The 27232-nt window shown below is 43.7% G+C and overlaps 1 protein-coding gene across 1 annotated transcript; it reads left to right on the top strand.

Moving 5' to 3' along the window:
* The first annotated feature begins 533 nt into the window (after positions 1-533).
* On the top strand, positions 534-26076 carry COPE (COPI coat complex subunit epsilon). The gene is made up of 10 exons (XM_070745922.1): positions 534-774; positions 1813-1875; positions 4840-4940; positions 8527-8679; positions 12002-12055; positions 13019-13100; positions 15306-15461; positions 19074-19142; positions 23231-23305; positions 25790-26076. Exons 1-10 carry the CDS (start codon positions 667-669, stop codon positions 25835-25837), a joined length of 909 nt encoding a protein of 302 aa, XP_070602023.1. The 5' UTR covers positions 534-666; the 3' UTR covers positions 25838-26076.
* Positions 26077-27232: the final 1156 nt, after the last annotated feature.

The following is a 27232-nucleotide window of genomic DNA, read 5'->3' as shown; positions in this document are numbered from 1 at the left end:
TGTCTCTTTTGTTTTATGTACACTGAGAGCATATGCGCCAAAGACATATTACTTGGCAATCACACTTGGCCAATGAAAAATTCTATTCTATTCTATTCTTCATTCCAATACAGTATTCCATTCTATTCTATTCCATTCCGCCCCTGTCTTCGGAGAGGGGCGGCATACAAATCTCATAAATTATTTTTATTATTAATTAATTAATTAATTATAATTATTATTCCATTTAGTATTTTTAATGTATCTCTTGGATACCCTTAATCATGAGAAAATGTTTATTCAGAAGCCGACAGAAAAAAAATGAAAATACTTTCCATCTGCATTGTCCCCATGCAACGATAATAATAATAAATTTAATTTAAAAGGGCTATCAGGGAAACAAATCCCAGTATTCAACAGGCTTTCTTCTTGCTTGTTATTGCTGTAAACTGGTTGGTTTGTATCTTTTATCTCTATGCGCCGGGTGGCGAATAAGGTCCGCCAATCATCTTTTCTTGCGTTTCCGATTGGTCTGCCCCTGTGCCCCCTTGCTTTCCTGTCAGGCGAGGCCAGAGAAAGCCAGCCAATCGGCGTTTCCCACAGTACTTTGTGTGGAAAGGGTGAGGAAGGCGAAGACGTGTCGGGTTTGCGGCCGCTTTATCAAAGGGACGCGCGCGAGCGAGCGAGATGGCGACTCCCGCGGGTTCCGGTGAGGCCGACGAGCTGTTCGACGTGAGGAACAACTTCTACATCGGAGCCTTTCAGGCAGCCATCAACGAGGCGCAGCGAGTGAAGGTGAGGGGCTGAGCGGGATTTCGGGGTTAAATTCGGGGGTGGGGGGTGGGGATGAACCAAGCAAGACACGACAGGTTGAACCGCCGCCTGCAACGAGTATTTTCTATATTTTTTAATTCTTTTTTTTTTATTAAGAAAGGACAAACAGACACCAAATGAAACAAGATACATTTACATAGAATAGAACAGAACAGAAGGGAACTTTTTACTGGCCAACTATGGTTGGACACACAAGGAATTTGTCATTGGTGCAGATGCTCTCAGTGTACATAAAAGAAAAATATACATTTATCAAGAATCATGAAGCACAACACTTAATGATAGTCGTGGAATACAAATAAGCAATCAGGAAACGATATTAATAACAATCTTAAGGATACATGCAACAAAGTTACAGTCATACAGTCCTAAGTGGGAGAAAATGGGTGATAGGAATGATGAGAAAAAAAACTAGTAGTAATAGTAGTGCAGACTTAATAAATAGTTCGAAAGGGGTTTTTACATTTATACTTATATACCTCTAGGGGTATCTTACGGTACGTTCTCTCAACGATCCATTTTTGTTTTTTTATAGTTAACTCTACATATTATATTTTCATCACTATTAATATTTAAATATGCTTATTTATACTACCTAAAATTATTGAATAGTTACTATCTTTTTCCTAATACTCTTTTAGTCTAACATTTAGCCTTCGGAGAGGGGCGGCATACAAATCTAATAAATAATAATAATAATAATAATAATGATTATTATTATTATTACTCTTTATACATTGAGGTCAACATTGAGGTTATAACTACAAATCTCAGCATCCATTGGTTATTACTCCATGGTGGCTGAGGCTGTTGTAAAATTGAAAGAAGCTATCTGGAAGTCACTGCATCCAAAAACTAGACTTTTTCTATTGAAGCTGATAAAGCAATAAAGATGTTAATCCCGAGGTGCTCCGTGGCTTTGAGGAAGTGGGTTGGGGTTGTGTTTTATTGTGCATGTGTGTGCATAATTATGACAAGAATTTTCTTTTCTGTTTTTAGCCATCCAGTCCAGAAAAAGAAACCGAGAGGGACATCTTCCTGTATCGTGCCTACATTGCACAGGTAGGCCAAGCTCCTTAAATGATTTGAGAATGTGTAAAAAGAAAAAAAGACAGATGCCAAGTTTACCTAGTCTTCTATGCGTGTGCCTTGAACTGAAATGGGCAATTTCATGTTTTTGTATGGATTGTTTCTCCATTCAGTTTAACAGATCCATTAAAATTGGGTGCTAGGATGGGTGTCCACAGGGTATGGTTAATGAAATCAAGATGTTGAGGCAAAGATTCTATACCATGGCGGCACAGTGGTCAGAGTGCAGTACTGCAGGGTATTTCTGCTGACTGCTGGCTGTAAATCTCACCAAAGCTGAGTTTTTAGGTCATTTCGGAAGGTCAGGAGGGTGGGAGTGATCTGCCTGACTGGCTCAGGCAATGCGTAATAGTCCAAGGGAAAGAAATCAAACACACACCTGCTCTGCTAATCAGCAAACTTGTATTAAATAAACAAAAAAGGGTTACTCAAAACAGTTCTTAGTGTCCAAAAACAATGATAGTGCAAGGCTTACTACAGCCACATACAAAAACACAGGAAAAAACGAACAAAGGAATGAGCAAAGACGTTTCAGGAGTCCTTTTGAATCTTTGGAGCAAACAGCAAGTCCCAGAGTTTTCATCTCCCACTTGTCTGAAAAAGCTGGGTTGAAAACTCCAACGGCACGGAACAGAAACTTCAGAGCAGGAACCACAAAATAACACAGATAAACAACCACAGTTTGCCTTGGGCCTCTGTTCCCTTTTATCCCTTTAGCCCTCATTAAGGAAACCACACCCAGCCCTCAGTATAAGAACCACACCCAGCCCAGGTGCTACGATGATGACTTGTAATACTCCTTCAGTTGATTCCTTCTCCGCATAGCTCTTCGGCTACGCAGATCAATATATTGATCTGCAGAAGAATCCAGAGACGAAAGACTATCTGAGGGACTGTATGTCAAATCCCCTGGGCTGTCTGCTGAATCCTGCGTACCAGTGGTCTCGTCCTCCTGGCTGTCTGTCACATCTTCCTGGCTGTCAGCCAGGCTTTCACATTCAGTGTGTGCCGCGTCTCTCCCATCTGTGGGAGCAACGGCTGGCCCAGGCCCAAACACAATAGGGAGTGGTGTGAATCTCCAGGGGAAGCTGGTTTCAGAATGCCGGAGCGACCACAGAGAAGGCTCTACCCCGTGGTCCCGCCAGCCAGCATTGTTGGGCTGACAGGACCCAGAGGAGGCTGACTCTGTGGGATCTGATCGGTTGTTGAGATGTATGAGGCAGAAGACGATCCTGTAAGTAATCTGGTCCTGAGCCATGTAGGGCTTTATAGGTAATGACCAAAATGAAGGAGATACACATGAAGGAGATACAAAAAGAGTGGGACAACATGGTTATGCCTTAATACTCTTTAATTCAAACATGTCATTCTTTCCTGGGACCTCAAGGCTGTTCTGCAAACTTCTGAAAGATGCAACTTCCTTAAGAAGTTACTTAAGAAGTTCCTTAAGAAGATATGCATGGTATGCTTGTGTGTATGTTTTCTTTTTAATAAGGGTTTTTTAATGACTTTTAATTATTAGATTTGTTATATATTGTGTTATTATTGTTGTGAGCCGCCCCGAGTCTACGGAGAGGGGCGGCATACAAATCTAATAAATTGAATTGAATTGAATTACTAAGAATTGGCAACACCCTTCTGAAGGTCCTGTTCTGCTTTGAATCCAATATCTGCACATTTCTCTTAGATGTGCTGCATTGTTCCTCCCCGAATAGTCAGGGGAACAAGCCACAGTGTGTTTGGTTGTCTTCTAAGCATCTTTGTTCAAAAATTTGTGATCCTGGTTCACATGACATACTAACAAGCCAAAGGTTTAGTGTCCATTGTTTGTTAGTAGGAACCTTTGAAACAAGAACATGGGTGTTTGCATGGGTGTTTGCTTGAGGGACTATCTCAGTGATAACGTAGTTTGGATATTGAAATATCTTCAAGAAAGCAACCAAGCTCAGAGAGCACCAAGTATCCCTCATTTCACCCCTGAGCTACAAATATTACCCGGAGGGGGAACTATTGACCCCCTCAAAGAGGGTTCGCAACTTGGGCGTCCTCCTCGATCCACAGCTGACATTGGAACATCATCTTTCGGCTGTGCCGAGCAGGGCATTTGCCCAGGTCCGCCTGGTGTACCAGTTGCGGCTCTATTTGGACAGGGAGTCACTGCTCACAGTCACTCATGCCCTCATCACCTTGAGGTTCGACTACTGCAACGCTCTCTACATGGGGCTACCTCTGAAAAGTGTTCGGAAACTTCAGATCGTGCAGAACGCGGCCGCAAGAGCCATCGTGGGGCTTCCTAGATTCGCCCACGTTTTTGCAACACTCCGTGGCCTGCATTGGCTGCCGATCAGTTTCCAGTCACAATTCAAAGTGTTTATAGCCCTGCATGGCATTGGACCAGAGTACCTCCGGAACCGCCTGCTACCGCACGAATGCCAGCAACCGATAAGTTCCCACAGAGTTGGCTTTCTCCGGGTCCCATCGACCAAACAATGTCATTTGGCGGGCCCCAGGGTAAAGAGCCTTCTCTGTGGCAGCCCTGGCCCTCTGGAATCAACTCCCTCCGGAGATTAGAACTGCCCCCACACTCCTTGTCTTTCGTAAATTACTCAAGACCCATCTATACCGCCAGGCATGGGGGAGTTGAGACACCTTTCCCCCAGGCTTTTTTATATTTATGTTTGGGTATGTATATGTTGTTTGCTTTTTTAAATATGATAGGGTTTTATGTGCTTTTTAATATTAGATTTGTTTTCGCTGGAATATTGTTTTTATTATTGTTGTGAGCCGCCCCGAGTCTTCGGAGAGGGGCGGCATACAAATCTAATAAATTGAATTGAATTGAATATTATCTTTTACTGATGCTCCTTATCTTGCCTGCAACATTGCTTTGCTCATGGTAGAAACAGGAATCTTTTTTCCCCCTCCTCCTTTGCACAGCGCAAATACGGTGTGGTGCTGGATGAAATCAAGGCCAAGGCTTGTCCAGAACTCCAGGCGGTCCGGATGTTTGCGGAATACCTCTCGAAAGAGAGCCAGAGGTAAATCTAGGACTTGAGTGTTATAATCTCCTGCGGGGATGAATCCCTGTGTCCTCTTCACAAAGCTGCAGGAAGTTTTATATCAAAGCATCTTTTGGGTGGCTAAACCTGGGCTGATTCATTTGTGAAGTATAATCTTTGTTAAAACCTTAGGATAAGATTGCGAAAGCTAAATCAAACCAATAAGACAGTAAGTAAACAAAAAGAAATGTAAAAAATAGAATAGAAAGAAGAGAGTATAAAGAAGCAGCTGCTGACATTCTTCACAGCATTTATAAATATAAATATACTTTGATTTTTCTCTCTCTAAATTTCATATACAGTGATCCCTCGATTTTCGCGATCTCGATCTTCGCGAAACGCTATATCGCGATTTTTCCCACCCGATGACGTCACTCTCTTCCTTCCTTTCTCATCTTTCTTTCTCTCTCTCTTTCTCTATCTTGCTTCTTCCTCTCTCACACTCTCTTCCTCCCTCTCTCATCTCTTTCTTTCCTTCTCTCTCTTTCTCTATCTCTCCCCCTCTTGCTGGCGAGCGGCGGTCGGTCGAGCGGAGGCATCAGCGAGGAGCCGGGGTTTCCCCTTTGCGTGGGCGACGGGGAAACCCCGATCTTCGTCTGCTCGCTGCTGCTGCAGCAGCAGCGAGCAGACGAAGATCGGGGTTTCCCCGCCGCCCACGCAAAGGGGAAAACCCGATTCGGCTCCTTGCTGCTGCCGCCGAGCAGATCAGCTGCTGGGCGGCCGCAGCAGCAGCGAGCAGACGAAGATCCGGGTTTCCCCGCCGCCCACGCAAACTCCACCATCTGCGCATGCGCGGTCATGGAAAAAGGGCGCGCATGCGCAGATGGTGTTTTTACTTCCGCAACCCTACATCGCAAAAAATCGATTATCGCGAGGGGTCTTGGAACGGAACCCTCGCGATAATCGAGGGATCACTGTACAGTAATACCTCGTCTTACGAACTTAATTGGTTCCAGGACAAGGTTCGTAAGGTGAAACAATGTTTCCCATAGGAATCAATGGAAAAGCCAATAATGCGTGCAAGCCCATTAGGAAAATCCAAAATATTAAGGCTTAAAAATAAAAAGCTGTGGCCAGACAAAGCTGAGGGGAACGGAGTGGGGGGAGGGAGTCCCAACAAAGCAAGGTGAAAAGAGCCTCTCTTGACCTCCATGAGTCCCTGCCTCCCGTTTTTGTCCCCCCCCCACCTCTGCTCATCTCCCCCACACCTTTCTCCTCTCTTGAGCTCCATGAGTCTTTTCTTCCCATTTTCTCCCACCCCACTCTGCTCATCTCCCCCACACCTTTCTCCTCTGTTGAGCTCCATGAGTCTTTTCTTCCTGTTTTTGTCCCCCCTACTCTGCCCGTTTTTGCAATCCTGGGATTTCCCTACAGCATCGCGTTTTTGCGGAAGTCAGGAGGTGGGGTTTCCCATGGAGGGGATCCTCAGGGGATCCCAGGATCGCAAAAACTGGCGCTTGGCTTGCAACGAAAGTCTGGAGGCGGGACATCCCAGCAGCGGCGGCAGGTTCGTAAGGTGAAAAAAGCTCGTAAGAAGAGGCAAAAAAATTCCGAACCCTGGGTTCGTATCTCGAAAAGTTCGTATCTCGAAAAGTTCGTATGACGAGGGGTTCGTATCATGAGGTACCACTGTATTTGTCTTCATTTTATAATTTGTCCTGTCTGGTCATCAAACCTAAGTCACAGGTCCATTTATGAAGACTACGTCTACCTATTCTACAAAAATGAATATGTAGTAAACTAATAGAAAGGTAGTAGAAATAAGCAAGCTTTTCTGGGAACACAGCTGAAGAAAAATTTAAGCGATGTGGTAAATGCAAGTAATCCTCAACTTACAACAATTCATTGAGTGACCACTCAGAGTTACATTGCATTGGCATCCTTCAGTCTCGAAAGACCATGGTATCATGCTCTGGATTCCCCAGAGCATAAAGCCTGGGTAGGTTAGTATGGATCCTCCCTCAGAGTTACAACAGCACTGAAAAAATTGACTTAAGTTTTTCCCACTTAATGACCATTGCAGCATCCTCATGCTCACCTGATCAATATCCGGATGTTTGGCAATTGGATCGTATTTATGACCCTTGCAATTTCCCCTGATCCTGTGATCCCCTTTTGCGACCTGCCAAGCAAAGTCAGTGGGGAAGCCAGATTCATTTAACAACCCTGTTACTTAATTTAACTACTGCAGTGATTCACTTAACAAATGTGGCAAGGAAAAGTCATAAAACGGGGGGGGGGGGGGGACTCATTTAATAGACGTCTCAGTAACATAAATTCTGGGCGCCATTGGGGTCGTAAGTTGAGGACTACCTGTATTTTTCTGAGTAAGTTTAGAGTCCTATGCGGATGTCCCATATTTTTAACATTCCTTCTGTCAAATTTTGCTGAAAGAGGCTTGGACCTCTGAAAAGCTGCCCATAATATTGCCTATCTGGACTTCAGCAAAGCCTTTGATACGGTTCCACATAAAGAGCTGATAGATAAATTAGTGAAGATTGGACTTAATCCCTGGATAGTTCAATGGATTTGCAGCTGGCTGAAGCGTAGACATCAGAGAGTTATTGTTAATGGCGAGTATTCTGAGCAGAGACAGGTTACCAGCGGTGTGCCACAAGGGTCTTTTCTGGGTCCTATTCTTTTTAATATGTTGTGAGTGACATAGGGGAAGGTTTGGTAGGGAAGGTTTGCCTATTTGCCGATGACTCTAAAGTGTGCAATAGGGTTGATATTCCTGTAATATGGTAAATGATTTAGCTTTACTAGATAAATTGTCAAAGCAATGGAAACTGCAGTTTAATGTTTCCAAATGTAAAATAATGCACTTGGGGAAAAGGAATCCTCAATCTGAGTATTGTATTGGCAGTTCTGTGTTAGCAAAAACTTCAGAAGAGAAGGATTTAGGGATAGTGATTTCTGACAGTCTCAAAATGGGTGAGCAGTGCAGTCAGGCGGTAGGAAAAGCAAGTAGGATGCTTAGCTGCATAGCTAGAAGTATAACAAGCAGGAACAGGGAGATTATGATCCCGCCATATAGAGTGCTGGTGAGACCACATTTGGAATACTGTGTTCAGTTCTGGAGACCTCACCTACAAAAAGATATGGATGAAATTGGACGGGTCCAAATATGGGCTACAAGAATGGTGGAAGGTCGAAACATTTAAATATGTCAAAGGGTTAAATAAGGTTCAGGAGGGAAGTGTTTTTAATAGGAAAGTGAACACAAGAACAAGGGGACACAATCTGAAGTTAGTTGGGGGAAAGATCAAAAGCAACATGAGAAAATATTATTTGACTGAAAGAGTAGTAGATCCTTGGAACAAACTTCCAGCAGACGTGGTTGATAAATCCACAGTTACTGAATTTAAACATGCCTGGGATAAACATATATCCATGCTAAGATAAAATACAGGAAGTAGTATAAGGGCAGACTAGATGGATCATGAGGTCTTTTTCTGCCGTCAGTCTTCTATGTTTCTATAAGAGAGCAGGGTGGCTGCTCCCATTTTGGGTGGGGTGAAGGATGGACATGGACATTTATTTGACCTCCCCTCTCCTTGTACAGGGATGCAATTGTGGCAGAATTAGATAAGAAGATGAGCAAGAGCATGGAGATCACTAACACCACTTTCCTGCTGATGGCGGCTTCAGTCTATTTTCATGACCAGAATCCTGATGCGGCACTGCGGACTCTTCACCAGGGAGAAAGCTTGGAATGGTAAGTGGGGGTTCTCTCCCTCCCTCACCCTTGTTTTCTCTGATCCGCCATGTGTGGGTCTGGATCCCATCGTCACTTCCCACCAGTTTCTTTAGAACAACTCTTATTTATTTATCACTTAGATTTCTATGCCTCCCTTCTCCGCATACTCAGGGAGGTTTACAGCAGGAACAATACAAAAACATATAAGAAATACAGTAGTTAAAACAATCTAAATTTTATCTAAAATCCCAATTATATAAAAAAACAATCATTCACATTCATTCTATTCACACTCATAGCCGGAGCAGAGTACCCATGCTCTGCTGCACGAATCCCAGCGACCGATTAGGTCCCACAGAGTCGGCCTTCTCCGGGTCCCGTCGACTAAACAATGTCGTCTGGCAGGTCCCAGGCGAAGAGCCTTCTCTGTGGCGACCCCGATTCTGTGGAACCAGCTCCCCCCAGAGATTAGAACTGCCCCCACCCTTCTTGCCTTCCATAAACTCCTTAAAACTCACCTCTGCTGTCAGGCATGGGGGAATTGAGGCATTCCCCCCCCCTCCCCCAGGCCTATACAATTTATGTATGGTATGTCTGTGTGTATGTCTGGTTTAATAATGGGGATTTTTAATTTTTTAAATGTATTAGATTTGTTGTGAATATATGTTGTGAGCTGCCCCGAGTCTATGGAGAGGGGCGGCATACAAATCTAATACATAGATACGTACGTACGTACATACATACATACATACATACATACATACATACATACATACATAAATAAATAAAGCCCCAAGCCTGCCGGTAGAGATGCATTTTCAAAGGTTGTTTAACCCCCAAAACTTTACCCCTAGACTATCTATTGTTGAGCTCACCCAATTCCTAAGAGGTCAATAAGAGGCGTGCATAAGTGCACCAGAGTGCTTCCTGTCCCCTATCCTAATGTTTCTCTCTTACTAGTATCATGTATATAAATATTGTTATATCTTTGTATACTACCAATAGGTACTTGATAAAATAAATTAAAAATTATAAATAAAAAACTTACGACAGGCCAGGAGGTTGAGGATGGTACAAATCTCAGGGGGCCGTTGATTTGAAAGGGCTGGGGCTGCCATAGAGAAGGATCTATCCCCCTAGGCTCCAGTAGGCAACATTGCTTAGCTGACGGGACCTGGAGTAGGCCAACTCTGTGGGATCTAACTGGTGGCTGGGATTCATGAGGCAGAAGATGGTCCCGAGGCAGAAGATGATTATCTCCGCAAAGTAGAACGTATAACTCATCCCATCAATTAAATCACAATCAATCTGAAGTTAGTTGGGGGAAAGATCAAAAGCAACATGAGAAAATATTATTTTACTGAAAGAGCAGTAGATCCTTGGAACAAACTTCCAGCAGACGTGGTTGGTAAATCCACAGTAACTGAATTTAAACATGCCTGGGATAAACATATATCCATCCTAAGATAAAATACAGAAAATAGTATAAGGGCAGACTAGATGGACCATGAGGTCTTTTTCTGCTGTCAGTCTTCTATGTTTCTATCAATACACCTGATTTTTTTCTCATCCTATATCCAATTGGTAAAAAACGCTTTCTACTCTGAACTGGATACCTTATGTACAGTGTTCCCTCGATTTTCGTGGGGGTTACGTTCCAAGACCTCCCGCGAAAGTTGATTTTCTGCGAAGTAGCGGTGCAGAAGTAAAAACACCATTTTTGGCTATGGACAGCCAAAAACTACCCCCACGCACCCTTTTTCAAGGCAGCGCAAGGAGCCGGGCTTGAAATTAGGGCAGGGAGCGACGAAAGTGCGGAGGCCGGCAAAGATTGCTTTGAATGTCGGCTGCCTCCACCCCCCCAGCGCCTCCGGCCCCCTCGCCGCTACCACCCGCCCGCCCGATCCACCCCTCTCACCGGCTTTCTTCGGACATGGGTCCTCCTGCAGCAGCGCTGGCGGCTACGGCTTCTCATCCTCCTCATTCGGCCGGTAGCCGCTCTGAGCGCTTTGAGAATGCCTGCCTCGCCTCTCTCACAGTCCCTTAGCTGAGGAGAGGTGGGGGCAGGCGTTCTCACAGAGAGGGAGAGAGAGAGGGAGAAAGAGAGAGAGAGAGAGCAAGAGGGGGGAGAGTGGAAGGTAGAGAGAGAGAAAAAAATGATAGAAAAAGGGAGAAAAAAGAGAAATGAGAAAATGATTGAAGCAGAGATGACAGGAAAGAAAGAGAGAGAGAAGTGACTCTTGGTGATGACGTATGACATCATCGGGTGGGAAAAACCGTGGTATAGAAAAAAAACCGTGGAGTATTTTTTAATTAATATTTTTTGAAAAACCGTGGTATAGACATTTCACTAAGTTTGAACCCGCGAAAATCGAGGGATCACTGTACTCAAATTTCCCTTTGTGCCGTGATGGCAAACCGATGACACATTATAGCATCCTTGATTTCCCCATAGCTATTTGTATCCTTCCCAGCTGACCTTTGACAACCAAAGTCAATGCGGGAAGCCAGTACGATTCCCTTAACTATTGTATGATTTGTTTAACAATGTGTTGATTTACGTAAATGATTGATCGCATCATTTAGCAACAGAAGCTCAAGTCCTGATTGTAGTCGTAAGTGAAGGACTGCCTATAACACGAAAAGTCAATGGTCAGAGAAATAAACTACTGAGGTGTGAGTCCATTAATTGATCTCCCATTCCTAGAAGGAGGTCAGTTGGTGCACAAGATTTACTTATTACAATTTTTATGCCACCCATAGTCACCTTATAGGGGACGGGCAGCATAATAAATAGGTTATATTGTTGTGTTGTGTTGTATTGTATTGTACTTTCCTGCCTTGTATTTTGTTGAACCCTGAAATAAGTATTTGGCCTTATTGCCATGCACTCAAAGCCCGATTAAACTTATTATCAGGGGATGTCTTTTGGGGGGGGGGGGGGAAACAGGGTATCTGATCATATCTTACCTTATATTACTATATTATGTTATTATATTATATTACCATATTGTACTGTACTATGCTGTATATTATAGTATATTGGATGGACAGATGTATTTATGCAAAGGCTTCTTGCTGGCCATGGTTCCCACCTGCTCCTTGAGCACAAGCCCCTAGTGCAAAAGGACTCCTTAATTGTATACCAGCATCATCAATTTAATTAAATTTATTAAATTTATAGGCCGCCCAACTCCTTGCAGACTCTGATTGATTGAGATGGGCATTGATTGAGATGGGCAGCCATAGGAATTGAATAAACAAACAGACTCAGAGCGCATGTAAATCCCTTGTGATCTGCTTCCTCGTAGGCCCTAAAATGCTCTCCCTTTCTTTCCAGCATGGCCATGACCATCCAGATCCTACTAAAACTGGATCGTCTGGATTTGGCCAGGTAAGTTTCCCAGCCTGTCAGTATCACTACTCCTGCCTATTTTTAAAAAATCTCTTGAAATGAATTGAAATATTTTATTAGAAGAGGTGGGTTATCTCCTAAATCTTCTCAACCTTTTTGAACCAACAGCAAAATATTGAATTTAGCAGTCATTCTGTGGCATACCAGAACGTTATAGAGAGTATAGATATTTTTAAAAGTATTAGATGTGGTACACATTTTTTTTAGTATCAGTACTATATTGACTATACGGGTAATTCAAAATATGCATAATATAAAAATTATTTGAAAAAAACTAATATAAAACATAAAAACCAAAATCTTGTAGCACATAAGAAACAAGGCGTACTAGGTGTCACAGAATGCTAGTTCAGAATCCTTGCTCTAGGAGACTGCTTCGGGTCAGTAAGGGGAGGCCTAAATTGCACCTGAGACTGCATCCTAGGATAGAACAAGAAGCAATGGGTGGAAACTAAACAAGGAGCGAAGTAACTTAGAACTAAGGAGAAATTTCCTGACTTAATCAGTGGAACATCTCGTCTACAGAAGTTGCAAATGCTCCAACACTGGAAGTTGTTAAGAAGATGTTGGATAATCAACTGTCTGAAGTAGTATAGGGTTTCCTGCCTAAGCAGGGGGTTGGACTAGAAGACCTCCAAGGTCCCTTCCAACTCTGTTATTGTTGTTGTAACTTTGCAAGTGAAAGTTCCCTGTTCAATCAGACTGAAGAAGCTCCTTGGATAAGCAGCAAAACCTTTCGGATCCAGTTGCTATGATTCAACTTCCAGCCAGTCCCGTTCAATTCCTCTTATTGTCTGTTTTAAATGAGGAGGTTGCAGGCAATGAGTCAGCATAAAATAGAGCGGCTTCCATGAGTCTCGTTTGCCACGTGACGTCCCAAATCTTGCAGACAAGCCAACAGGAGGTTTTTCACTCAAGTGCCTCCCTCTTCTTTCTCTTCAGAAAAGAGCTTAAGAAGATGCAGGAGCAAGATGAGGACTCAACGCTGACGCAGTTGGCAACCGCATGGGTGAATCTTGCGATGGTAGGTGCCATCCGCGGCAGTTGTGCACTAAGGGAAGTGTCGGGCCCCCAGAGCCAAAAATGCCACATGGAGTTGCTGAAGACTAGCTGCCTTTACTATTATTATTATTATTATTATTATTATTATTATTATTAATTGAATTTGTATGCCGCCCCTCTCCGCAGACTCGGGGCGGCTAACAACAACAGTAAAACAATACAACAAAATCCAATACTAAAAAACAGTTTAAAAACCCATTATATAAAAACCAGTCATACACACAAACATACCATACATAAATTTGTAAAGGCCTAGGGGGGAAGTGTATCTTAGTTCCCCCATGCCTGGCAGCAGAGGTGGGTTTTAAGCAGCTTACGAAAGGCAAGGAGGGTGGAGGCAATTCTAATCTCTGGGGAGAGTTGGTTCCAGAGGGCCCGGGGCCACCACAGGAAAGGCTCTTCCTCTGGGTCCCACCAAGCGACATTGTTTGGTTGACGGGACCCGGAGAAGACCCACTCTGTGGGACCTAACTGGTCGCTGGGATTCGTGCAGCAGAAGGCAGTCCCTGAGGTATTCTTCACCTGTAGACAGAGTCAGAGTCTTAAGCCACAACCTCAAACCCAACCCCGACAAGACTGAGTGGCTGTGGGTATTGCCTCCCAAGGACTGTTCCATCTGTCCATCTTTGACTCAGGATGGGTGGGGGGGTATTTTAACTCCCTCAGAGCAGGTCCGCAACTTAGGGGTCCTCCTAGAACCACCGCTGAGTCCATAAGGCGGAAACACAATTTGAGTGACAACTCACAAAGCATCTGTGGCCTGCTCTCAAGTTGCCATAGACCAGGGGGAGGAAACAGCACGACAGCCAAAGACAGAGTTACATTCCACGCTTATCTCTCTAAAGGCTGTATCCAAGGGTTACCCACAGCAGCCGCAGGGAAATGACCTCTACAACCCAAGAAGTTGCTCCTTTGGTGAATGTGATTAATGACACACCCTGGGAAGAGAGAGAAAACAGGATCATAATTGGGGCATAAATTACATAGGGTCAGAGCTGGCTTCACTTGGGAACCGACATGAAGCTCCTAATAAATAACTGAACTTCTTTTGAAGCTTGGCTCAAGGCTCATGATTTAATTAGAGCATCCGTTATGGGAACCCCGACACAGTTTAACAAAGGTTGGGAAAGTGTCCCAAAGTAAAATAATTATTCTCAACAAAGACACCTCTCCCCCTCGCGTTTGTGAGGGCAGGCAGCTTCCCCATCTGGTCATCTACCCCAATAATGGGGGGCCTGGGACAGCATCGTCCTCAGCCGCTGGACTCTCCAGACATTCCAGGGAAGACATGTCATCCCTGTCGGATGATCCCGATTCCAATTCCACCTCCAAACTGGGATCCAATGGGGTGAAGACAGCCAGATTACTATTGTTACGCTGGGTATAATAGCTATTTCTTGGAATTTGTTTCAATGAGGGAGGGGGGAACAACTCTACCAAAAATGAGTTGATGAGAAGGAAAAGGGGGGACATGAGTGAAACACTTAAATATGTTAAAGGGTTAAATAAGGTCCAAGAGGGAAGTGTTTTTAATAGGAAAGTGAACCCAAGAACAAGGGGACACAATCTGAACTTAGTTGGGGGAAAGATCAAAAGCAACATGAGAAAATATTATTTTACTGAAAGAGTAGTAGATCCTTGGAACAAACTTCCAGCAGACGTGGTTGATAAATCCACAATCACTGAATTTAAACCTGCCTGAGATAAACCTATATCGATCCTAAGATAAAATACAGGAAATAGTATAAGGGCAGACTAGATGGACCATGAGGTCTTTTTCTGCCATCAGTCTTCTATGTTTCTATGAGTTACATGGTGAGTTACAGCAGTGTTTTTCAAACCTGGCAAGTTTAAGACGTGTGGACTTCAATTTCCAGAATGCCCCAGCCAGCATGCTGGCTGGAGAATTCTGGGAGAAGTCCATTCGTCTTAAACTTGCCAAGATTGGGAACCCCCTACTCTAGACCATCATCATTCTCCTCCAGCTGATGTTAAGGCTGTCAACAGAAGTATTTTCACGTTAGGTGATAATCCTGAAATGGTTTAAATCTTCATCATTAAACTTAGAGGGTGGAGCATTATTAACTGCACACCATGAATACGCATGCAAACTGTTTAAAAATAGTGTTGTCCCTCCTAAGGATTTCCCAATGTTTTTGCTCTGCAGGGTGGTGAAAAATTGCAGGATGCTTATTACATCTTCCAGGAGATGTCGGAGAAGTGGTCACCCACCCTGCTGCTCCTGAATGGCCAAGCTGCCTGCTACATGGCACAGAGCAAGTGGGACGATGCTGAAGGGGTGCTACAGGAGGCCCTTGACAAGGTAGTCCCTTCCCCAGAAATCTGGCTGAAAGACAATCCTTGCAAAGTCAGGGGGTGAGAAACTTGTTGTTTAGTCGCTAAGCCGTGTCCAGCTTGTGATGACCCGGGGCGTGGCACGAAGGCGACACAGCCAGAGAACTGGTATGAGTCCCTTTATTGGCACCAACTTTGCCCCCAATGTCCTGTTTACTCTCTGGCCTGGAGAAAAGCTCTCCCACAAACCTGCAGCAACTTCTGCATGTAGATACTCCTGGTCCAAGCACTGTAAGCAGAATGACTGCAAATCGGTCACTCCAGCAGGGCAAGAAAATGAGTTCCAGAAGCGCAGAATTCACAGCGATAATTCCAGCAAGAAAAGATAAGCACACAGAAGCACAACAATAATTCAAACAGTTGGGAGGAATGCCAAGAATGCAGGCCACAGCTCTCATCACTGTATGAGTTCAGCGTTTGCTCCTCCCAACTGCCTCTCCTTTAAACTCCATCCCCAGGTGTGCCTTGTGAAGTGAATTGTAGCCCTTTCCTTCAGAAACCCACGTTGCTCTGTGTTCTTTCCTGCGGGCTCTAGGATCAGGAAAGGGTGGGCCTTGGTCTTCATCTGAACCCCCTCTTCTTTGCTCTATCTCTCCCCTGCTCTGCCCAGCCTGACTTTGCCCTTCCCTAGTTTCCTCCACAGCCAATGGAGCCACGCTCTTAATCTCTCTCTCTCTCTCTCTCAGCTATTCATCTTGGGTCTCAGGTTCAGACCTTGATGGGGGCATAACACAACTCTTTGCGATCCCATGGACCATAGCACAGTGTTACACCTGGATCCCATCCTCCTCTGTCTCCTGGAGTTTCCCAAATTCATGTTCCTTGAATTGATGACACTATCTGTCTCCTCTTCTCCTGTCCCCTTCTCCCTTTGCCTTCAACCTTTCCCAAGATTAGGGCCTTCTCCAAGGAGTCCTCTCTTCTCATTTGGTGGCCAGAGCATCTGAGCTTCAGCTTCAGGATCTGTCCTTCCAAAAAACAGTCAGGGTTGGTTTCCTTTAGGGTTGACCAATTTGATTTCCTTGCAGTTCAAGGGCTGTCAAAAGTCTTCTATATGTTTTATTATAAGCATTGTTTTAGTATTTGTATTTATGTATTTTTTATTCTATGTTGGAGAAAAATAAAAAAATATATATCCTGGAGGGGAAAAAGTCTTCTCCAAAACCACAATCTAGGGAATCTAGAGATCTTTTGAAAGTGCAATAGCATCAACGTTCCAACCCAAGCATTGTGTTACCATTGTGTGAATACTTATTTTCTTATATTATTGATTGGGTGCAAAAATAGCAATAGCAAATAAGACTTATATACCATAAAGCACTATGGAACACTGCTTCCGTAGTGCTTTACAGCCCTCTCTAAAGCTCTGGATTTAAACCAAGGAAGGCAGATTCCAATTGATCACGATGGGGGGGGGGATGAATCCCAAGGATCAGTGGATTTAGTAGTGGAAATCAGCCTGGGACAGCTGTGTGAGGCAGCTGCCTGGTGGAGGAGACTTGTACTTGTACTTCTGCCCTGAACAGGACTTTGTGGTGAAAATAATCCCCTTCAATGATAAGATAGGATAGGATAGAAATAGGATAGAATAGAATAGAATAGAATAGGAATTTTATTGGCCACATAAGGGATTTGTCTTTGGTGCGTATCCTTTCAGTGCACATAAAAAAATGTCAAGAATCATAAGGTACAACACTTAATGATAGTCTGCATATAAATAACCAATCTTGTTCTGGCGTGCAGTGCTCTGTAATGTCGTTTTGAGGGTAGGGGTTGAAGCAGTTTATGTCCAGGATGCGAGGGATCAGTAAATATTTTCCCCGCCCTCTTTTTGACTCGTGCAGCATACAGGTCCTCAATGGAAGGCAGGTTGGCAGCCATTGTTTTTTCTGCACTTGTGATTTATCCTCTGGATTCTGGAAGTTTCAAATTTGGAACCTTTAGGTCCTTGCAAGTGATCCAATGGAAAACAGATCATGATCTGTTCTCCGTTGGAATAAATCCTAGCCTAGATCAGTGGTTCCCAATGTGGGCCCCATACCCCACAGGGGGGCAGTTTGATTTTTTTTTAATGGGGCCAATTGGAACTTTGTTTAAACCAAGTAAATGGCTTTTTAGGCTTCATCTGCGTAAGTAGGAGTTCACTTTTGGAAATGTAAGAAATATATGTCACCCAGGAATGGGGGGAGTGGCATCAGGATTTTACAGATGGTTAGGTGGGGCATGGCTAAAAAAAAGATTAGATTAGATTTATTGGATTTATATGCCGCCCCTCTCCGCAGACTCGGGGTGGCTCACAACACTGGCAAAAACAGTACATAGTAACAAATCTAATATTTAGCAATCTAAATTACAGTTTTAAGTTCAAAAGTCCATAAAAGCAACCCCAATATATATAAAAAAACAAGCACACAATCAATCATAGACCAAAACTACATGGGCAAGGGGGATATGTTTCTATTTGTTTGTTTGTTTGTTTGTTTGTTTATTTATTTATTTATTTATTTATTTATTTATTTATTTATTTATTGGATTTGTATGCCGCCCCTCTCCGCAGACTCGGGGCGGCTCACAGCAATAATAAACAATATATGACAAATCTAATAATTTAAAAACACTAAAAAACCCATTATTAAAAGCAAACATACATACAAGCATACCATACATAACTGAATAGGCCTGGGGGAGATGTTTCAGTTCCCCCATGCCTGACGGCAGAGGTGGGTTTTAAGGAGTTTACGAAAGGCAAGGAGGGTGGGGGCAATCCTAATCTTTGGGGGGAGCTGGTTCCAGAGGGTCTGAGCCACCACAGAGAAGGCTCTTCCCCTGGGTCCCGCCAAATGACATTGTTTAGTCGACGGGACCCGGAAAAGGCCAACTCTTTTGGACCTAACCGGTCGCTGGGGTTCGTGCGGCAGAAGGCGGTCCCGGAGATATTCTGGTCTGGTGCCATGAAGGGCTTTATAGGTCATAACCAACACTTTGAATTGTGACCAGAAACTGATCGGCAACCAAGGCAGACTGCGGAGTGTTGGAGTAACATGGGCATACTTAGAGAAGCCCATGATTGCTCTCGCAGCTGCATTCTAGGTTGGGAACCAGTGGCCTAGATGGATCAATGGCTAATCTAGTTTGGGGTTTTGTACATTGCTTGTCTGAAAAATGAAATAGTTCCTTCCTTCCTGGATTTACAGGAATTCTTAGCCTGTCTGGTTGAATTTCAGAACCAAATGTCCAAGTGCTGCCTCTCTGTTGGTTGAGACAGGCAAGATTTCCTTATGTACCATTTGTTGGGGGTCAGGGGAAAGGGAGGGTCTTGCCTTCTCTTTCTGCTCAAAATCCCCAAGGACAATTGGTGGGCCACTGTGTGACACAGAATGCTGGACTTGATGGGTGTTGGCCTGATTCAGCATGGCTCTTCTTAGGTTCTAGGTGGTGGTGGATAATTTCTCTGCTCTTGATCCCTCCAAGATATAGAGAGTCCCCAGCTCTCTTGATGAAGGAACCTTTGTCTGGAAGACGACAGCATATTGTGTTCTTATTCAGTGATGGCCTTAATTGTGCTTCTCTCCCCTTTCAGGACAGCAGCCACCCTGAGACCCTGATCAACTTTGTAGTCCTCTCACAACACTTGGGGAAAACTCCAGAGGTAGGCGCTGCTTCTTTGCATTTATTTGGGGGTGGGGTGGGGTGGGGAGCATTTCAACTCTTTGACTTACAGTACAATCTGGTTCCTAAGTTCTGACAACCACCGTTCACCCTACCCCCGTGCAACATGGCTACGTTTTCATAGTCTCGCATTCACAACCTGCAATTTATCACATTTTGACTGGGTTGTGAGTGCAAGACAGTGAAAACGTAGCCATGTTGCCATGTTGGATCTTATTAAACCCCCCCCCCAATGTTAAATTTATTTATTTATTTATTTTTGTATGCCGCCCCTCTCCGCAGACTCGGGGCGGCTCACAACAAAGTGAAAACAATTTACAATAAATCTAAATTACTGTTTAAAAAATATTTAAAAGACCCCATTTTCTAAACACACATACATACAAACATAGCTCCCTCTAAGCTGAGCAGTGAGCAATCGCTCACTTAAAAATCATCATCAACTCAGAGTTTTCCAAACCTGCCCAGAAGCCGAGAGGGAAAGAGTGAGAGGGAAGGAGAGAGAGAGGAAGAGAGGAAGAGAGAGAAACAGATAGAAAAAAGAGAGGAAGGAAAAGAGAAAGAAAAAAATGGGAGTAAGGAAGAGAGAAAGAAAATCAAAATCTAGTTTGAAACTAGCTCAACTATTTAAGTGGCATTTTGATATTTTTTATGTTTATGTTTATGTTTATTTAGATTTGTATGCCGCCCCTCTCCGCAGACTCGGGGCGGATATTGATAGAGTTGCCCTATTATGAGCTCACTGTTATAGACACACAGTACAGTATTTTATTTTGAAATTCTCTGAGGCAAAACAGGGTGGGTTTTTTATTTGTTTGTTTGTTTGTTTGTTTATTTATTTATTTATTTATTATTTCTGTGCTGCCCAGTCCCAAAGGGACTGCCGCTCAGACACTATACTTTTCCGCCCACCCCCCCAAAAAATTAGAGGGAACACTGCATACAAATGTAGCCTTAATCACTACTTAGTTAAGAGGAGATAAATTTTCTGATGTAATGTAAGCCAGGATTCTAAATCTCTCCTTCAATCTGTCATTTATTTCTGCCCTTTCAGGATAAGCCTCTTTGGCTGTGCCCTCTCTCCCCCCAAAATTCTCTCTCACTCCAAAATAATCCAATATATTTTCAGGGACTAAAGAACAGGGCAATATTGCTCTCTTAAAAATCCAACAAATCAGATTATTTTTTCATGAGTGGAAAAGTCAAAGGACAGGACAAGTATTTAAACCCCAAAAGAGATTAGTAAATACCATTTTCCTTTTTAAAAAACCCTCTTCCCAAATAAGCAAATTGGGCGAAGAATTTCAAGGATCTGGACGTTCCTGTGACCGGAACACCACAATCCCCAGATAGAGCCAAAAAATAAACAAAATTCGGCTTCCAAAATTCAGCAGGACTTATTCTTGTTAACCCATCTACTCAACGCACTCGATGGGCTCACAGATCAAGCCTATTATTATTATTATTATTTATTGTTGTTTTTGTTGTTGTTGTTATTATTATTATTATTATTATTATTAATTGGATTTTTATGCCGCCCCTCCGAGGACTCGGGGTGGCTCACAACATATAAAATATATATTACACAATCTCCCTTTTTGCATCCGGGTATCTTTTCAATCCCATTGTGCCTTTTTTTTTTATTGCAAGATTTGTATTCAAGAATCATTGGCTAGAATGACTTTAAGCCAGTGTTTTTCAACCTTGGCCACTTTAGGAGTGGACGTCAACTTCCAAAATCCCTCCAGCCGGCTGAAGGATTCTGGAAGTTGGTCCATTCCTCTTAAAGTTGCTGAGGTTGAAAGCAGAAATGGTATTCACATACTACCTTCCCTACCAGTTTGCAAATGTGAGCGTGCTCGCTTGTGAACATTTATTTATTTATTATTTATTTATTATTTAGATTTGTATGCCGCCCCTCTCCGAGGACTCTGGATGCGTGTAACCTTCCGCGCATGGCCTCTGGATGCGTGTAACCTTCCGCGCATGGCCTCTGGATGCGTGTAACCTTCCGCGCATGGCCTCTGGATGCGTGTAACCTTCCGCGCATGTGCTGTGCTCCTGTGTGCAGCTAGTATGCATGTGGGTGGCTTCAAAATGTGCTTAAATGGGATGGCATAGTGCCCAGGTGGGCAAGTAGGCCCACCCATTCGCCCATCACGACTACTGGTTCGCCCGAACCAGCTGAATGCCAACTCTGGTTGAAAAGCATTGTTCTGCCAGAAGAGCCACTTATCCCAGTTGCTTAATTAATTAAAAATAATTAAAATTAATTAAAATTAATTAAAAGTTGTTCTGGTGTGCAGTGCTCTATAGCATCATTAGAGTAGATTTCTATGCTGATTATTGCAATGCGCTCTACATGGGGCTACCCTTGGTTCGGAGTTTGGAGACTGCAAATAGCCCCTAATGCAGCCGCATGTGCAGTCATGGGTGTATCTTGATACACCCATATAACACCTGTGCTCTGTGAGCTGCACTGGGGCTTCCTGTTAGTCTCCGGTCACAATTCAAGGTGTTGGTTAACACCTATAAAGCCCTACATGGCTTAGGTCCAGACTATTTATGGGACTGTCTCCTGCTGCACACCTTCCAGAGACCAATAAGATCACACAGAGTTGGCCTCCTCTGACTAAGCAATGCAGGTTGCGGGGACCATGTGGAGGGCCTTCTCTGTGGCCACCCCGGCTCTATGGAATCAACTCCCGCCCAATGTCCATACTGCTCACACCCTACTGGCTTTCCGAAAGCCACAAAGACCCTGCTGTGCCAGTAGGCCTGCGGGCCATGAAACTGACATCTGTTATGGCCAATTATACTGTATGTATGTGTGTTACCCGGATTGATTGAGTTATGGGGTTTTTTACTTGGGGTTTACAGCTTTAGATTTTCCTTATTTGACTTCTTTTTATTGTATTTGTATTTTTATATTGGTGTAAGCCAGCTTGAGTCCTTTGGGATTGGGTGGCGTAGAAGTCAAGTAGGTAGGTAGGTAGGTAGGTAGGTAGGTAGGTAGATAGATAGATAGATAGATAGATAGATAGATAGATAGATAGATAGATAGATAGATAGATAGATAGATAGATGCTGTCCTTCTCCTCAGGCAACATCTAAAAATCTAAAATTAAAAACATCCTAAAACCCCAATTTCTTAAAAACCAGTCACTCACATTCATCCAATCATGCATATAAATTCATTTGTCGGCCGGGGCTAGATGTTAAACTTAGTGGCCCCAAGCTTGTTGGCAGAGGTGGGTTTTTAAAGCCTTGCAGAAGGTGGGAAGGGTGGGGATGGTACGAATCTGGAGGAAGTTGGTTCCATACGGCCGAGGCAGCCACAGAGAAGGTTCTTCCCCTAGGTCCCACCAGGCGACATTGTCTAACTGACGGGACCTGGAGAAGACCAGCTCTGGGACCTGATCGGCCGCTGGGATATGTGAGGCAGAAGACAGTCCCTTTAGTGGATTCCTGCACTCAGCGATGAAATTAAGGCCTTAAATGACTCTTTCCAAGTCTAAAATTCTCAGACAGAAGAGCAACTCATTAGGAATAATTAATTGCATGTCTGTCCTTGATGAGTTTGGCTCCGCTCCCCGCTGTCATTTTTGGAAGTGGAAACTGACCCTTTCTACCCCTTGTTGGAGCCCTGGCCATCGCTTCCTCCCTTGACCCCCTCTGACCCCTGGCCGCAGCAAGACCTGCCACCAGCTGTTGCAAAGGAAACGGCTGGGGAAGTTTTTCTTTCCATCCATGGTCCTTCCAGCTTCCTCAGCCGGGGAGCCGATCTCTCCGCTCCTGGCCCTCTTCTTCCCAATCCATTGTGTATTTCGGGGCAGCTCTCCTGACCTCCATTGGGAATCCCTCCTCCGCGTGGGAAAGGTGAGAGGTCGCCCAGTTCTCAATCTGCCTCCCGCTGACAGGGAAGAATGGCTGGCTGGCTTTTCCCATTCCAGCGGCCGTGTCCTTTGGGAGCGGAATTTGTTCCCAAATTTGCTTTTTTTTTCTTTCCTTTTGTTTATGTTATTCATCACTTGGGTTCTGTGCCCTCTTTCCTTATTTTTTTTTTAGGTGACCAACCGTTACCTGTCGCAGCTCAAGGATGCCCATAAAAGCCACCCGTTCATAAAGGAGTATCAAACCAAGGTAAAAGCACCTCTTCTCTTCGGCTTTGCCTTCCCGGAGGAAGAGAAGGGGACAGGAGGGAGGGAGGATTTATTTTTAAAAACAAAATGCATTTTTGTTGTTTGGCAAACGTTGCAAGTTTGTTTGTTTGTTTATTGGATTTCTATGTCGCCTCTCTCCGAAGACTCGGGTACAACAAATGATAAAAAAACCAATAAATACAGTGACAAATCCAATATTGTTCCAATTTTCCTTTTTATTTGAATAAGGATCCTTGTATAGGAAAGTGAACACAAGAACAAAGGGACACAATCTGAAGTTAGTTTATTTTATTTATTTATTTATTCGATTTTTATGCCGCCCTTCTCCTTAGACTCAGGGCGGCTTACAACATATTAGCAATAGCACTTTTTAACAGAGCTAGGCTATTGCCCCCACAATCCGGGTCCTCATTTTACCCACCTTGGAAGGATGGAAGGCTGAGTCAACCTTGAGCCGGTGATGAGATCAAAAGCAACGTGAGAAAATATTATTTGACTGAAAGAGCAGTAGATCCTTGGAACAAACTTCCAGCAGAGGTGGTTGGTAAATCCACAGTAACTGAATTTAAACATGCCTGGGATAAACATATATCCATTGTAAAATAAAATACAGGAAATAGTATAAGGGCAGACTAGATGGACCATGAGGTCTTCTTCTGCCGTCAATCTTCTATGTTTCTTCTATGTATCAGCCACTATTTTTTCTGCCAGTGAAAACAGATGTATGTGCTGATAAACTGCAATAAACTCTGTTGGAGAGCCAGTCGCTAAAGGAGTGCGAGGCTCTGCCCAGATTCTTTTACCCTCTGCACATATGCAAAATGTTCTGTGGATGCAGAGAGTAAAAGAACCAAAACGGCGGCCTCACACTCCTTTCACGACCGGCTCTCCAACGATCAATAGGCACGAGCGAACAGGGAGAATTTCACTCCTGGCCCATTGACTTTGTTTGCAAATGGAGACAACCGCTTAACCACCATGGCGAAAAAAGTTGGGAAATGGAGTGGACTCGCTTAACAACCACACTACTTAGCAATTGAAATAGCGGTCGTAAATTGAGGATTGCCTGTATTGCTAGATTGATATCATACCTCTTCTGTTTTGCAAACTGAACCTATCAGGCTCCCTTCAGTGCTGCTTCTCCCAAAGGTCCAACGTTTCTATTGTCCCTTTGAAGATGTCATGGCCAGAATTGGATACAGCACTCCCAACTCTGAAATAGCCAGCGAAGACAAGCGGGACTGTTGTTGCCCTTTGAATGGGACACACAACCTGTATTCAATGCAGTTCAAAATTTTACAGGTAGTCTTCGACTTAAATGACCACAATTGAGCCCAGTATTTATTTATTTATTTATTTATTCATTCATTCATTCATTCATTCATTCATTTATTTATTTATTAGATTTGTATGCTGCCCCTTTCCGGAGACTCGGAGCGGCTATTTATTTATCTATTATTTATCTATCTATCTATCATTCATTCATTCTTTCATTCTTTTATTTTTTTATTTTTTTATTTGGCTTCTATGCCGCCCCTCTCTGAGGACTCAGGGCAGCTCACAATATATAAAATCAATACATTGAATCCAATTAATTTAAAAATTAATCTAAACCCCCAATAATATTAAGATCAGTCACTACCATTTACACAGTAAACATGCATTACATTTGTTAGGCCAGGGATCTCTGGGATCTAATAGCCCCAAGCCTGGCGGCATAAGTGAGTCTTAAGACTCTTGCGGAAGGCGAGGAGGGTGGGGGCTGTACGAATCTCCAGGGGGAGCTGATTCCAGAGGGCTGGGGCCCCCACAGAGTAGGCTCTTCCCCTAGGCCCTGGCAAGCAACATTGTCTAGTCAATGGGACCTGGAGAAGGCCGACCCTGTGGGACCTGACTGGTTGCTGGGATTCATGCGGCAGGAGGTGGTCCCATAAGTATTCTGGCCCAATGCCATGTAGGGTTTTATAGGTCATAACCAACACTTTGAATTGTGTCTGCAAACCAATCAGCAACTCACTTAACAACCACTTATGTTGTTAAGCGAGAAACATGTCAAATAAGTTTCGTCCCATTTCACAACTTTTCTCATCGCGTTTGTTAAATTGGTAAAACATTTGTTAAGCGAATCTGGCCTCCCCATTGATTTTGCTTGTCAGAAGGTCGCAAAAGGTGAACGCAGGACCCCAGGACACAACAATTGTCATAAATATGAGTCAGGAGCCAAGTGTCTGAATTTTGATCACATAACCTGTCCATGGAGATGCTGTAATGATTGTTAAGTGTGAAATGATGGTCCCATGTCAATTTTTTCAGTGCCGTTGTAATTTTGAATGATCACTAAATGAACTGTTGTCAGTCAAGGACTCCTGTATTGCTCTATTTTGCTGTTGCCTTGTAGATTTGATTCTCTCCTTAGAATGTAAACTTATTTCCTTTCTTTTTCTTTGTGTTTTGGGATATACAGGAGAATGACTTTGACCGTCTGGCCTTACAGTACACTCCCTGTGCGTGAAACCTCAAATCTACAGCATGTTGAGAAGTTGGTTTCTGCCCGGAGCGTCTCGCTTTCTCTCCCTTAGCAGAAACTGGACATTTCCCTCAATTGTCCGCAGGCAGCAAAGCAGTCCAGATTTTCCAGTGCTGTTTCTCCAAGTATCTTTGGGCTCCTTGTTTAAGCAAAGACTGGATGGAATGAGAGACTTGAAAATGCCAAAACTTTCAACATTCCCAATAAACCAGGTTTGCTTGTGAGACGGTTTCCAGCTTAAAAATATGATCTTTTCTTCCTACCAAATTGTAGATGAGCCTTTTCCTCTTCCACATGGCTTTTATTTGCATTCTTTTCACAAAGCTGCCAGTTGAGTGTGGGGCTATTTTTGGATCATCCCTGGATATTTTAAGTTCTTTTTTCTTTCATTTGTCATTGAAGCCCAGAGTTCACTAGCAGGTTCCTTTATAGTGAAAAAAATGTGATTTTTGCAGACACCTTTGTTGGCGTAACGTTTTGCAGAAGCTAGCCCACCAAGATAGCCTAAGCAGCTAACCAGCTTGCCTCAGACCAGGATATCAGGAACCTTTGTCTTGAAGATAATTGGAGACACGTACAAAATATTTACTTCTTTCATAGCAATCTTACACTAACTATTTACACTGTAGCTATCTCGCTAGCAGTTACTATACAAAGTACAGTGATACCTCGTCTTACAAACGCCTCGTCATACAAACTTTTCGAGATACAAACCCAGGGTTTAAGATTTTTGTGCCTCTTCTTACAAACTATTTTCACCTTACAAACCCACCGCCGCCGCCGGGATGGCCCACCTCCGGACTTCCGTTGCCAACAAAGCACCCGTTTTTGTGCTGCTAGGATTCCCCTGAGGCTCCCCTCCATGGGAAACCCCACCTCCGGACTTCTGTTGCCAGTGAAGCGCTCATTTTTGCGATGCTGGGATTCCCCTGCTGGGATTCCCCTGCAGCATCGCAAAAACACAGAAGTCCGGAGGTGGGGTTTCCCATGGAGGGGAGCCTCAGGAGAATCCCAGCAGCGCAAAAATGGGCACTTCGGCTGGGTGAATTTTGGGCTTGCATGCATTAATCGCTTTTCCATTTATTCCTATGGGAAACACTGTTTCGTCTTACGAACTTTTCACCTTAAGAACCTCCTCCCGGAACCAATTAAGTTTGTAAGACAAGGTATCACTGTACTCACAATTCTCTATCTTCTATTCTCAGTTACAATATTCAGCTACAAGTCTTCAGCCACCACAAGCCACACTAATTCACAAGCCACTCTAAACCATACTAAGCCATAATATCTTCAAACCAAGCCACAAACCACACCTGTGCAAAGGTGCATTTTTTGTGTGTGTGCCCTTCACTGCTTACCTATGTTAGATCTTTCCGACCT

This window comes from Erythrolamprus reginae, chromosome 1, assembly GCF_031021105.1.
Source record: "Erythrolamprus reginae isolate rEryReg1 chromosome 1, rEryReg1.hap1, whole genome shotgun sequence".
Taxonomy (NCBI): domain Eukaryota; kingdom Metazoa; phylum Chordata; class Lepidosauria; order Squamata; family Dipsadidae; genus Erythrolamprus; species Erythrolamprus reginae.
Note: the sequence above shows the minus strand (reverse complement) of the source record. Positions and strands in the feature narration are given on the sequence as shown.

Coding starts and splice junctions, on each gene's coding strand:
- COPE (XM_070745922.1), top strand. CDS start 667: ATGGCGACTCCCGCGGGTTCCGGTGAGGCCGACGAGCTGTTCGACGTG. Junction 1,876..4,839: donor ATCGTGCCTACATTGCACAG/GTAGGCCAAGCT, acceptor TCCTTTGCACAG/CGCAAATACGGTGTGGTGCT. Junction 19,143..23,230: donor ACTTGGGGAAAACTCCAGAG/GTAGGCGCTGCT, acceptor TTTTTTTTTTAG/GTGACCAACCGTTACCTGTC.